A 12324-nucleotide genomic window follows, 5' to 3' on the forward strand; every position below is an offset into this window, starting at 1 on the left:
CCTTTGCTATTCCTGTCCAGTAATTGTATGATCTGAGCACTGTACATTTTAATAAAGACATTATAGTATTTTATTTATTATTTACATAATACATAACATTTACAGCTTAGACTACATTCACATATTTACTGCAGGTTCAATTTATTGTGGGCATATAAAGCACAGTAAGGTATTTTCTATGGTATTTGTTATCATGAAATCATTTGGATGGAAATCAAAGTATCATACTGAATGGTGTGCTGTTGGATCTTTGTAATTTGGTCCTTTTGACAACGCTCAGCAGTGCAATAGCCTCAAATAAAAAACCTGAAAGTTCAAAAAAGAAACAGCAGCAGAAGTGACTTAATACTACTGGCTGTGAACTCTAATCTCACAATAGGTGGTTTAAACTTATTTCCCCCATTCACACCCAGGTTTCACGGAAGCTTTTCTAAATGTCCTGCTGCCCAAAGTGCGATGAGAAATAGATAATATTTTTACATTTCTTTGTACCGTATTGTTTGACGGCCAGCACAAATATCTTATTTTGACCTTGATATAGGATACACAATGGCCATTAAAAAAAAAACCTCAGTCATTCTTGCAGAAGGGATTCTTTGATGTCTTTGTCATGATTGCTTTCAGTTTTAGAGGGCTATGACATCAGTTATTTCATCTAAAAAGGAAGCAGAAAAATTAGTACCTCACTATAAAATATTCAAGTGTTTTAAATGTTTATAAACAAATTCTTCGAGAATAAACCAGTGCCACTATGTACATTTTGCTTTTTGTTCAATATTATATTTTGTATTTTTTCCAAAAAAAAGTCCAGGTGGCATACACTGGGTCACAGGAGTTATTGTGTTTAGGATCTGATGAAACACAGAACTCCTGCCTAGCTTCATTCCTTAAACCAGATGTGTCACAAAAATAGTAATATATTCAAATCCCATTTTTAAACTAAAAGTACTTAGAGTAGCTTAGAACATAACAATGAAATCATATAACGAAAGGGAGAACTAGCCTTTTGGAGGTACAATAAACACAAAACAACCAACACCTCCAGTGCCTAATGAGAACAGAACAGCCACAAGATGAAAGATGTTACACATTCATAATGCCTTCAAGGTGTTACAAATTTAGGTTTACTAGTGGAAAATTTGTAAGCCAACATTTATGTAAGTTCCATTGATTCCGTAGGCTGCCCTGATGAATAATTACACTTAGGCTTAAGAGTCTATCAAGCTATTCATATCTTTAGTTTCCAACAAAAAAAGTACAGAGCAAGTTCGATAAATTTCGGTTGGGAACTAATTTTAGCATTTGCAAATAGGCTTTTATGTTTCTATGTTCATTTGCTCAGTCTGAAACATGTTCTCAAACACTGATCTTGTTTCCCAGAAAAGTCTACATGTAAGCAATGGGTTTGTTCAGATGATCTGGAGCCAAACTGTTCTGAGGTTTTTTATTACTTCAACACAAAAACAAAGGCTGCCAATTGTGTACCACAGTGGGATATTTAATTTCCAAGATGCCTTCAGATCTCAAATAAATTGTAAAGTTCTGCCTGTAAACAATAAAACAGTTAGCATACCACATAGGAAGAGAAAATATTATTGACAATTATAGTTACTGAAAGAATCAGAAAAGTGGTTAGATTTCCAGTGATTCGTTTTGTGTATTCCTGACCAAAGAGTTCTGGTCACAGAGCAAACGATAGAAAAATGAAGACAAGTAGCAAATAGTATATATTAGCCAAAATCAGAAGGAACAAATCTGTAAATAGGTATCAGTCTTGTGGTTGATACACATATTCATGTAAATTATTTGGTCTCATTACTTTCTTAGTCTCAGTTGTGTGTGAGGATGGGTCTAATTTGACATGCATCACTAGACATCAGGTGATGAGAAAATTCAACTTACAGAAATTAATCTATAGAGGCAATTCATAACACTTGAGCCATGTTTTTTCAATCCGTAATTGTAGGTGAGCGAACTAAACTTCAATGTGGATAATTGGGAAAGAAAGAACTTTAGCAATGTGGCAAAAGAAACACTGGAAATCTAACAGCAGAATGCTTTCAACGACCACAGGAAAGGCAGTCATCAAAGGCTGTGGATTTGGCAAGTAGAGGGGAAAGTAACAGCTTGGAGGTTTTCACAGAAGCATCTACATCTGCCATTTGTGTTGATAATGTCAGAACATCAGAAAAATAATCAGGGAGAACTGGGAAGAGATTATTGTTGGTTAGACAGTTATGCATGTGCTTAACTTCCTATTGAAATCAATGTGACTCCACACCTTACACTTGGTCTGGTTTGTGCCTTAGCTACATGTGATCAATACTGTTCTCAACTCAGTCTGTATTTATTAATATTAGCAAGGCATTTTGACGGCTGAATTCAAGGATAGTGGATAGTTCTTCTGATTATAAAGCATACATTAAAGTTCAGTATTTTCAGTTAATACTCTGGAGAACTGGTTGCACAGCTGTTTGCTTTATCCATTTTGTTTTTCTGGGTAAAATGACATAGTGTTGCACCTCTTCTGTTTATTTCTGTCAAGCATGTACACCTTTATTTATTTATTTGGGTTGTTGTTTTTTAAACCCACCCTATTGCTGAAAATTTAGGGTGGATAACAGTAAGAAACATTTTAAACCTGTATTTAATAAATATTTATTACATATTTTAAGGATGGAATGAAATTATTTGGCATGATAATAATAATCAGTATTCAAATATATTATTTGCACTTTTTAGTTACGAAAACATCCTCAAGGCATTGAAGATTAAGGAGTTTTATACTGAATACATAGCATTCATATCTGCATTAGTAATAAGAGAACACATACTATAGAAGACATTTCTCAAGCAGTGTTATCCCCCACACCCACCCCCCAAAGGTAAGTGTTGGCACATGGTAGGATGTTGAAATAACAGCCTCTTTACTCCAAAGTGGCTCTATCATATCAGTCAGGAACCATTCTGTTTATTTGCCTCTCAGATTTGGTTCAGACATATGTTTTCCAATCTCTAAATCATACTTTAAAATTTGGGTTTATACCTCCGGCTTTCATTCTCTCCCTCTTCTTAAACTTACAAACAGTTCCTTTCTCCCACTTTATATCACTTCATCCTTTATGTCAGTGGTTCTCAGCCTGGGGTCCCCAGATGTTTTCGGCCTTCAACTCCCAGAAATCATAACAGCTGGTAAACTGGCTGGGATTTCTGGGAGTTTTGGACAAAAACGTCTGGGGACCCCATGTTGAGAACCACTGCTTTATGCCATGCCTACAGTTAACATTTTGTCTGTATCAACAACCCTGGCTGGCTTCTGATTTCATTGCAAAAGGGTAGTTGTGCAGCAAAGACAACAACAAAACAAAAGAGTCTTGGATCCCATACATACTTAATATATGTATTAGAAAATATATGTATTAGAAATATATGTATTAGAAATAATACATATTTTAATACATTAGAAATGTATTAAAATATGTATTAGAAAATTAGAAATTAATATATGTATTAGAAATTTGCATCAAGGGTAGCAACTAGTTTCAAGTTCTGGTTTATTTCTAATTGGTAATAAATTAAATCAGTGAAGAGTTAATGTGAACCGGACAGAATCCAAACAGAAGTGGGAATGCCGGGAGGTGGATTCAAGAAAGCAGGAGCATACAAACAACAAGAGTGAGAGAATGAAGAAACATGGTCTGTAGCATGTAGGTCTGAGGACTGCTTCTGGCATTTTAACTATGAGTAAATTAATGGAAATTTTGTGGAAGAATCACCACCATTTTAACATATCAAGGTTCTATCAAATTACTTCCAAAAATGGCCAAGACTTGGAATGAGTATTGATGAAAGTTAAGGAAGAAGGTACAAAAGCAGGTTGAATATTAAGGCAAAAATAATGGTCACAAATGATTCACATAATGTTAAAGTGAGTAACCATTAAACAAAATGGAAAGTGTAGCCAAGAAATCAGAAGAATATTTGGAAGGGCAGCAATGAAGAAACGAGAGATACTCCCGTGTAAAAATATATATATTTTAATACCAAAGTCTTGAGTCATCCAGGCTATAGGATCTGTGAAATCTGGATGGTGAAGAAAACTAATAGGAAGAAAATCAACTCATTTGAAACGCAATGCTAGAGAAGAAAGAATTACAGATATTGTGAACTACTAAAAAGACAAGGAAAAGATTCTTAGAGGAAATCAAGCCAGAACTCGCACTAGAAGCCAAGATGATTAAACTAAGGCTCTTGTAATTTGTACTTGTCATGACACAACATGACTCATTAGAAAATGCTTTGTACAGTGGAAGGCAGAAAAGAAGGAGACTGCTCTACAGATAGATTGATTCAATCAAGAAGGTCACTGTGTTGAGTTTGTCAGATCTGAGCAGGGCAGTTGATTGCAGGAGCTCTTGGACATCTCTCATAGATAGGATTGTGATACACTGAAGTTATTTTGATGGCAAATAACAACAAATAAATTGAAAATAGTATATCTGCTCAAAGTACCTATGAAGCATAAGTGCCTCGTAGCAAAAAGAAGTTAGGCATTACCATTGGCACATGCTTATGCCTGCTTTCAACTCCCTGCAGGCCAAAAGTTGTCATTCCCCATGAATCACAATTGATTCTTGATGGTAAACTCAAGAAAAATAAGCAAACAGCAACATCTTTGTTTAAGAATGTGAAGCGGAAGAAATAAAGGCAAAGAAAGCTATGCACTTCTTCCTTCCCTCATCCCCACACTGTTCATTGTGATCTCGCAAGAAAGGCATTGCCAGGTACCAAACTAGTGAAGTAATAATTGAGGCAGCATTCTTGATGAGTCTTTATCATGATCATGATGATGTGTGTGAGTGGTAGGACAGATGTAATAAAATGTGCAATATGAAGGGCTCCAATAGTATGTGATTCTAGTTCTTGAAACAGAAACATCTATAGATGTTTGTTCGTTATAGAAGTACTACTAAATATGATATAATAGATGCGTTTCTTTACATTGTGGTTTTCTTTACACTCAAAGTGGAGAAGGAGAGGGTTTTAACTTGATACAGCAAAATAATGATGCCTAAGGGTACTAAATTTCCCTTACTTTCTTCCCTACATCCCATAATCCACTCACCAGTGCCAATGTTCAGCAGAGAGAAAAAACATGTGTGGCCCACAAATTATCTTTAATTAATTCAGTGTTGGGATTAGTTGGCTGAACTATTTCCCAATAAACTGGAAAATCCCAGAACATAATCTGTTTCTTCCAGCACACTACAAGTCCCTAAACCTTTCTGACTGCCTCTTCACTTTCCCAAACTTTATTCCTCATGTTGCTATATTACTTCATAGCCACAACGTTCAGAGTAGGGAGGTTTCACATTTGCTCTCCTTAACATCAAAGACAGAGCAATGTGGGATATTATTAAAGAAGATGTTCTACAGCATTGCAAATTTCTGACCCAATAAGTTACATCTGTATCTTTTCTTGCAGGTAGAAATTATTAGCTCTTGGCATTTATGAAGACAAAACAAAAAAATGCTGGAAATTATAAAAATACAGTGGTGGAATAATAATATTGTAGCAGTTCAAACTTATATCCATTATTTTAATTCAAGGTAACTTCAGAAAGTACCAAAAACAGTGATGGAAGTGAAGGTGACTTGCATTTCCTTTGTATGCCTGAAGGTCTCATCCAAAGGGAAGAAAGGTGCATAGTGTCACTTATTTGAAAGTGTGAGCAATTTCCCAGAAATCACACCAGAAATGTATTATTGAAGGAACAAAAGGAAAAAGGACCTGACTGCCTGAAGACTTTTCCTAAGCACTTCACAAAATCTGAAAACTGAGTATCGTTTATTTCCTTTTGGGAAGACATGCTTGCCTGCCAAAGTTTAATTATTTAAGAACTTCAGGTTGACAAGGTAAACAAGATAACGAATATAACCTGCCAGCATTTTCAATGAATGAAGGCCATTTCGAAGTAAGCTTCATCAGTTCAGTGCACTAACTGAGATTCATGGGGTAACTGAAAGATAAAAACAAAAGACAGCTTGTCACTTGCAGGAGCCACATGTACTTAGATGTTTCTTCTCTTTGTTTCCTGTGGCTACATTACTCCCCCAAATGTTTATTGGTTGTTAATGATGTGATGCTACAATTAGTTGTCAAAGACTTCTGCTTGGACTGGGGTGGCCGATAATTTTCCCCGAGAGGCTAGAAAGGTCTTTCGTGGTCCTGCTTTATTCCATAAAAACAGAGGCTCTGTTTGCTGGCACCTCTGCCTCTTTTCCTGCACGTTTGTTCCAGAATATATTTAGTGTTACTATTTTCCTCTAGATTATACAGGGTGGAACATGAAGATTCCCCACATTTCGAAAGTACATATATATATATATATATATATATATATAGAGAGAGAGAGAGAGAGAGAGAGAGAGAGAGAGAGAGCGGAGCAGAGAGAGAAACAAAGCTACTGGCATTTAGAATAAATGGTACATATTTCTGAAAAGTACATAAAAACAGTAGTCTTAATGGGTTTTAAAAATCATATCAGACAAATTAGTTTGTACAGATGCAGTTTTAAATCAGCATGCAGAAGCCTCAAGCTTCAACTAGATATCCCCAGTATCATAGCCTGCTTTTGAGTGGAATGCCGTGGCGATTGCTGAGTGGATGCTCTTACTGCTTCCACATTTCTTGGTGTTCTGATAATGGTCCTAGGTCTGCCAGGTGATTTTATTTTCAGTGTGGATCTAAGTTGCCCGAAGATTAGAAATCCACAGCAAAATGGTTTTCCTATCTGGTACTGATGCATTTCAACCAAGCGTGAAGCGTGTACGGAACACGCTCTGTGTATTTATTATGGAATGGTTGTTCTCCTAATATGCTTGAACAACAAAGCCCCAATCTTCACTGGTCCATTTTCAGTAGTCATTTGCATGATGACTACTGAAAATGGCAGAGCCTAACCTACCAAATGAAACTTACTCCACCTCTGTACTCCTATTAAAGTCCATACAGTGCCCCTTGGAAATATGGGAGATCTTTATACCCCACCCTGTATAAGGGTTGGGATATCTGCATCAATATAGGAATTTGTTTTTATATGCTAAAAGTGACTAGTAGAAAAAGTACCCTGCATTTCTTTCTTTCTTTCTTTCTTTTTTAAAAAAAACCCACAACTATATTTTATAACTTTAGTTAAGCAAGTAACAGCTGGGAGATTCTGATTATGCAGCCTCTCTTAACAGTGAATACATGGCAAGCACTGACATAAGAGGAACCAAAAACTGGGCTACTGAGAAACGCAATGGCAATTGCTTAAGTTTGTAGAAGTATAATACATGCAAAACAAACACTTGAGGAGAAGAGTTCCTGATCATGTTAGGATTGACTGTCACTATCCCTAGGATGTTATCTAATTGTAGAAAAAAAGACAGTAAGTGGTGGGATTAGCCTCCCTGAGTGCCTCATAACTTATACAGTACCAGAGAACAGAACACTTCCAACTAGACTTTTGAATGGGAGTAGTGGGTGAAACTCCTGGTACAAGATATTGGACTGTAAAGGCATCAGATCTCACCTGATCTTGTAAATAGGGTCTGCTCTGGTTAGTACTGGGGGGGGGGGGGGGGGGAGGTTAGCTGCAGGCTATATTCCAGAAAAGGGAACTGAGAAAACCACCCCTGAGCATTCCTTCCCTAAGAAAATACCCATAAGCAGACAGGTAACTTGAAGTCACACACACAAACACTCCAGTTGTATTAAAATATTCCATAAATGAAAACTGAAAGAAAATTATCCACTGTTGTTCTTCCTTAGTTACAACAAGCGAACATGAGACAAAAAAAACCCCTCTAAACAAGATCACCTGTTGGCATTCAAGACAAACATTAAATGTGTATGAACATCCTTTCCTCTGAATTTACAATTCCATATGGAGGATTTTCATTTACATTGGCAGAGAGGCAATCTTGCTATCCTCTCTAGGAAAAGTCATGATACTCTATTTCATTAGTCTTCACCCCATCAAAACAAGAGAAAGCAGAAGCAGGGAGTACATTCAAAGTCAAGAGCTGGTTTCTTGGACCTAAGCACATCCCACTGCCTCTTTGACTAGTTAGCTAATTACAATTAGATCTGACCTTTCCATCTCAATGAATTTCCCTTAAAGTTTGGGTCTTCTTTTTTTTTTTAGAAAATCAGCTCAGGGCGATTATTTTCTGGGAAATAGGTAAGCTTATTTTACTATAACTGGTCATTTTAGATATTATTTAGATATTATTTTATGTCATTAAGACTGAAATTGGATCTACAGAACTATTTTGAATTCCAGCTGTAAACCTGGATGCCTATGACGAACAATACAGGGCTTGCATCTGGACACATATGGTATGTTTGATACTACTGAATCATCTCAACCAATCCCACAAATACAGGATAAATGGACTATACCTTTCAGTCAGATGCCAGCTACATGAGCTGGATTTTCAAAACTAATTATGGGTGGCTTTGAGAACATAGGGACTTGAAAAGGCTTGAAAAACGTGAACTTATTAGAGGTAAGAAATATGAGTTCATACCAGCGATCTCATTTGTCATTGATAGCCAAAAATTATTCTCTGGTCTCCCTTAATTTTAAGCCTTGTTTTGAGCACTACCTGAGTCCGCAGGAAGTCCACCTCTTCTTTAAGTGCCTGCCTTTCCTTATAGAGGTCGTTCTGCTTGTTGAGCAGCTCCACCAACTGTTGGGCAGTGGTCTGGCAATGCTTGTCAAGCTGCTGCAATCTGGATAAGACACAAGAGAGGCTGTTCTGGTTATTCTGAGAATATAAAATAAAGCTTTACTGGCAGATATGCAGGTACTTTCATGTGTGTGGCCTGTTTCCCTTACATATAGAGGTGCCTTCAAACATTTTGACTTTTAAATTAAATGCTTTGTCTGGAATGACACTCACAAATTGCTCATCATCAGATGTTAAACTACCTTTCAATGCATCATGCACTACATATCACATAGGTTTTAGTAGTAGTAGATATTAATATTATTAATAATACAATGTCTATAAGCTATTAGTTTATGGATGTATGTATGGCCATCCATACATGTTTATGGATGGCCATTATACAGAAACAGTCATGCAAATTTTACTTTTATAGGATTTAGGTTAGCAGAGACCCTTCTTAGTGTAATAAGGTGAGGCTCTTGTTCCAAACTCAGATCCAGAGGATTTCTTATTATTATCCCAATCAGATTAAAATTATAGGATTAGACCTAAATATGAGCCTCCACATGTGGTTTCTTCTGCTAATACAGGGCTGTTCTCATGTTAGAGATGGATACAAATGAAGCGGAAATAAACTCAACTAGGCTGGTGTTGTGCATAAAAAGTGTTCAAACGCTATCCATGAGAAGATGCATAAAACGTTTAAGAAATCTACCTAGTACAGCACTGCATGCAGTCAGTATAAGCAACTATCTTTCGACCACTTCTTTAACAATCACTCTTGTCTGGTTTATGTACATGTGTACACATATCAGCATTTTAAAAGTGTTGGTTTGATATTCCTTCCCAGTTTATGGATTAAAGAGAAGTATATCAGCTCACATGGATGAAGGTTGTTTTTTTTTTTTTCATGTAAAGCCTATATTTTTCATTCAGAGCTTTTCAGGCAAACTAAAAACCAAACAAGAATCATGTGATTATTTTGCTTTTTACTAAATTTAGACCTCGACTAATAATTGACAGAAAACTTCATAAACACATGTCCAAAAGCAACATTTAAATAATCCAAGTCGCTAACTAAACAAATCCATCACACTACTGACAAGATTCTCCAGTCAAGATTTCACAAACTGAAGGCTTATTGTTTTTTAAGGATTTTTCAAAGATGATCAGAGGATTGGAAAAACACCTTCTCAAGATAATTCAAGGGAATTTTCATATTACATATTACGGAACTCTGTGAAGGAAAAAGACAGTATTCCAGAGGACAGACAGGAGAAGCAAGACATCAAATAATGTGGTAATAGTGTTAATGATACAAAGGAAATTGATGTGATACCAGAATTGACCAATAAAATGGAAAAGTAAGGAAGCAGCTGGGGGGATTGGCTTATGATTTCAGAAGTCTCTGCCCATGTTTTCAGAAGTCTCTGCCCATGTTTTCAGAAGTCTCTGCCCATGTTTTATGACAGTTCTCACCATAGGTTATTGGATGCTGTTTTGAGTTTAAATTATTGTATTATATGCTATTGGTTTTACTTTGTATTCTACTATGTGTTTATGTTATGTGTTGTTTTAGGCACATTGTGCCATATGTAAACCACCTCGAGTCCCTTTGAGAAGATGGAGGTGGGGTAAAAAATAAAGTTTTAAAGCTCACAAATTGTAGGGCAGATACCACTATTAGACAAATGTAGCATACCAATGTTCAACAAATTACACCCAACAGACTACTCTTGTTCCACATAAGTACATATACTCAAGAATGCTTCCTGCTCTCCTTCTCTCTCTGTTTGTGTAAGTATGTATGTACATGTATGTAGAGAGACAGGAAAGAATTACCTAAATTGGTTTAGAATGTTTGTCAATAATAATTCCGTGGATCAGAACCCTATAATAACAGAAATCCACAAAAGGTGTTATCACATGCAAAAGCCTATGTTATACAACTGGCCCCAGACAGGGGTTGCCAAGTGTATTTCCACATTATACCATTTGGGGAGAATATCTAAAAGTACTTGAACAAGTTATGATGTTTTAAAAATTCTAGTTGTCAAAATTTCTCCATATATTAACCATAACCATAACATATTGTGTACGTTATACCTAGCCATAAAACATGAATACATTCACCCCTACTCATCCACCACCATGCAAGAAATAACAAAAACAAATGCAAGCTTTGAACATTAGAGCAATGCAGCTTGATGTCTTTCACAATTATGCACTTTCCCAAATCTGCATCAAATGAACCTGAGAGAACAGCAGCTGTGTGGCAAATGCAACAACTTGCCCTCCTCTCCCATTCAAGTACTTGCAAAACTCCCAACCTTAAAGAGGTAGTTGACACAGCTGGGGAAACCAGATGCTTCTCCATCTTTATTTGCACAGCTGGGCAAAAGGATAACTGGGATGTAAACAAGAAGAGTCTAGGCTGTTATTAAGTTCTATTATGCCTTCCTTTAGAAAGAGCTTTACCATTCTTACTAATATAAAGTTCATGTCTGTTCCTTTTTTCCTCCCAGAGTGAAATTCATTTTTCCTACAAATAAGTCCCTTTTGTTAAAATAATATGTAACCTCAAAAGCTGACTCAGTGAAGGTATTTCATAATATATGGAAAAGATTCTGTCTCTCTCCAGTTTGCAATAAATACATAAAATGAAGCAAGGCGTGATGTGCCAAGACCAGAAGATAGCAAACTATTACATTATATGTCATTCCAGCACCATCAGATTACGCATCCAGCGGATTTCTCCAGTCCTCTGCAGAGCTGAATGTGCCATAGTAGTGAGATTGAATTACAACAACTGGCAGCAGCTAAATCACCAAATCCAATAGCCACGCTGCACTTACTGGCACACATCGTAATTAGGTTTTAATATAAGTAATCTGATAACTACTCCTGGCTGGCCGGAGCTGAACTGTCAGGACGGAGCGCTTTGTTGTTTAGCCGCTCTTCCCGTAGATGATCGCAGCCTCCCTCCTGACCCTTGTCAAAGAACCCCATCTGCTGGTTACCAGGGTAACTGAAGGAGACCAATTGAGCCGAACAGAAACACTGTACGCAGAATAAAGTACGCGGCCAAAGGAATGCTGCAAAAAGGCAAAACATCAACGGGAAAAAGAGAGACAACACTTTGAAAGTATGTTGAGGTGAGGGTATTCATATACCTATATGGCTTTCTTGGCTATAAGGCTCACTGGTATTCTGTTTCTGTACTAAATGTTGGAGACAGACAATGGAGTTTCCCTCCAGGGAACTGAAGATGATTTGAAACTGGGAAGGAAAAATTGTTGTTTGAGCATCAGTTTCATTTGTTTGCTCTGATATTCATCTTTGCCAGACTAGTGGAAATATTTTCAAAACTATATGTGGCAGTGGTTCTTAACTTTCTAATGCCGTGACCCCTAAATACAATTCCTCACATTGTGGTGACCCCCAACCATATTTTTGTTGCTACATCATAACTGCTACTGTTATGAATTGCAATGTAAATATCTGATATGCAGGATATATTTTCATAGTTACAAACTGAACATATTTAAAGCATAGTGATTAATGATAAAAACAATATGTTTGGGGGACTATGGACAATGGATG

At 36.6% G+C, this 12324-nt stretch overlaps 1 protein-coding gene across 10 annotated transcripts in view; it reads right to left on the reverse strand.

Annotated features, from left to right (window-relative positions):
• Nucleotides 1-473: 473 nt before the first annotated feature.
• SDCCAG8 (SHH signaling and ciliogenesis regulator SDCCAG8) overlaps nucleotides 474-12324 on the reverse strand; it is a 102752-nt gene continuing 90901 nt past the window's right edge. For 5 of the 10 annotated variants that reach the window (XR_009629941.2, XR_009629938.2, XR_009629939.2 and 2 more), the window contains 3 exons: nucleotides 8656-8782; nucleotides 5940-6020; nucleotides 474-655 (listed from right to left, as the gene is read on the reverse strand). Coding sequence is in view for 3 of the 10 variants with exons in the window: in XM_060753916.2 (XP_060609899.2) it covers nucleotides 5991-6020; nucleotides 8656-8782 (157 nt within the window). In the remaining 7 variants the exon portion in view is untranslated. Of the gene's footprint in view, nucleotides 656-5939; nucleotides 6021-8655; nucleotides 8783-12324 lie in introns of those variants that run through there. The other 5 variants (XR_009629940.2, XM_060753916.2, XM_060753919.2 and 2 more) reach the window with 3 other exon arrangements.

The sequence above is a fragment of the Anolis sagrei genome, chromosome 1, assembly GCF_037176765.1.
Source record: "Anolis sagrei isolate rAnoSag1 chromosome 1, rAnoSag1.mat, whole genome shotgun sequence".
NCBI lineage: Eukaryota > Metazoa > Chordata > Lepidosauria > Squamata > Dactyloidae > Anolis > Anolis sagrei.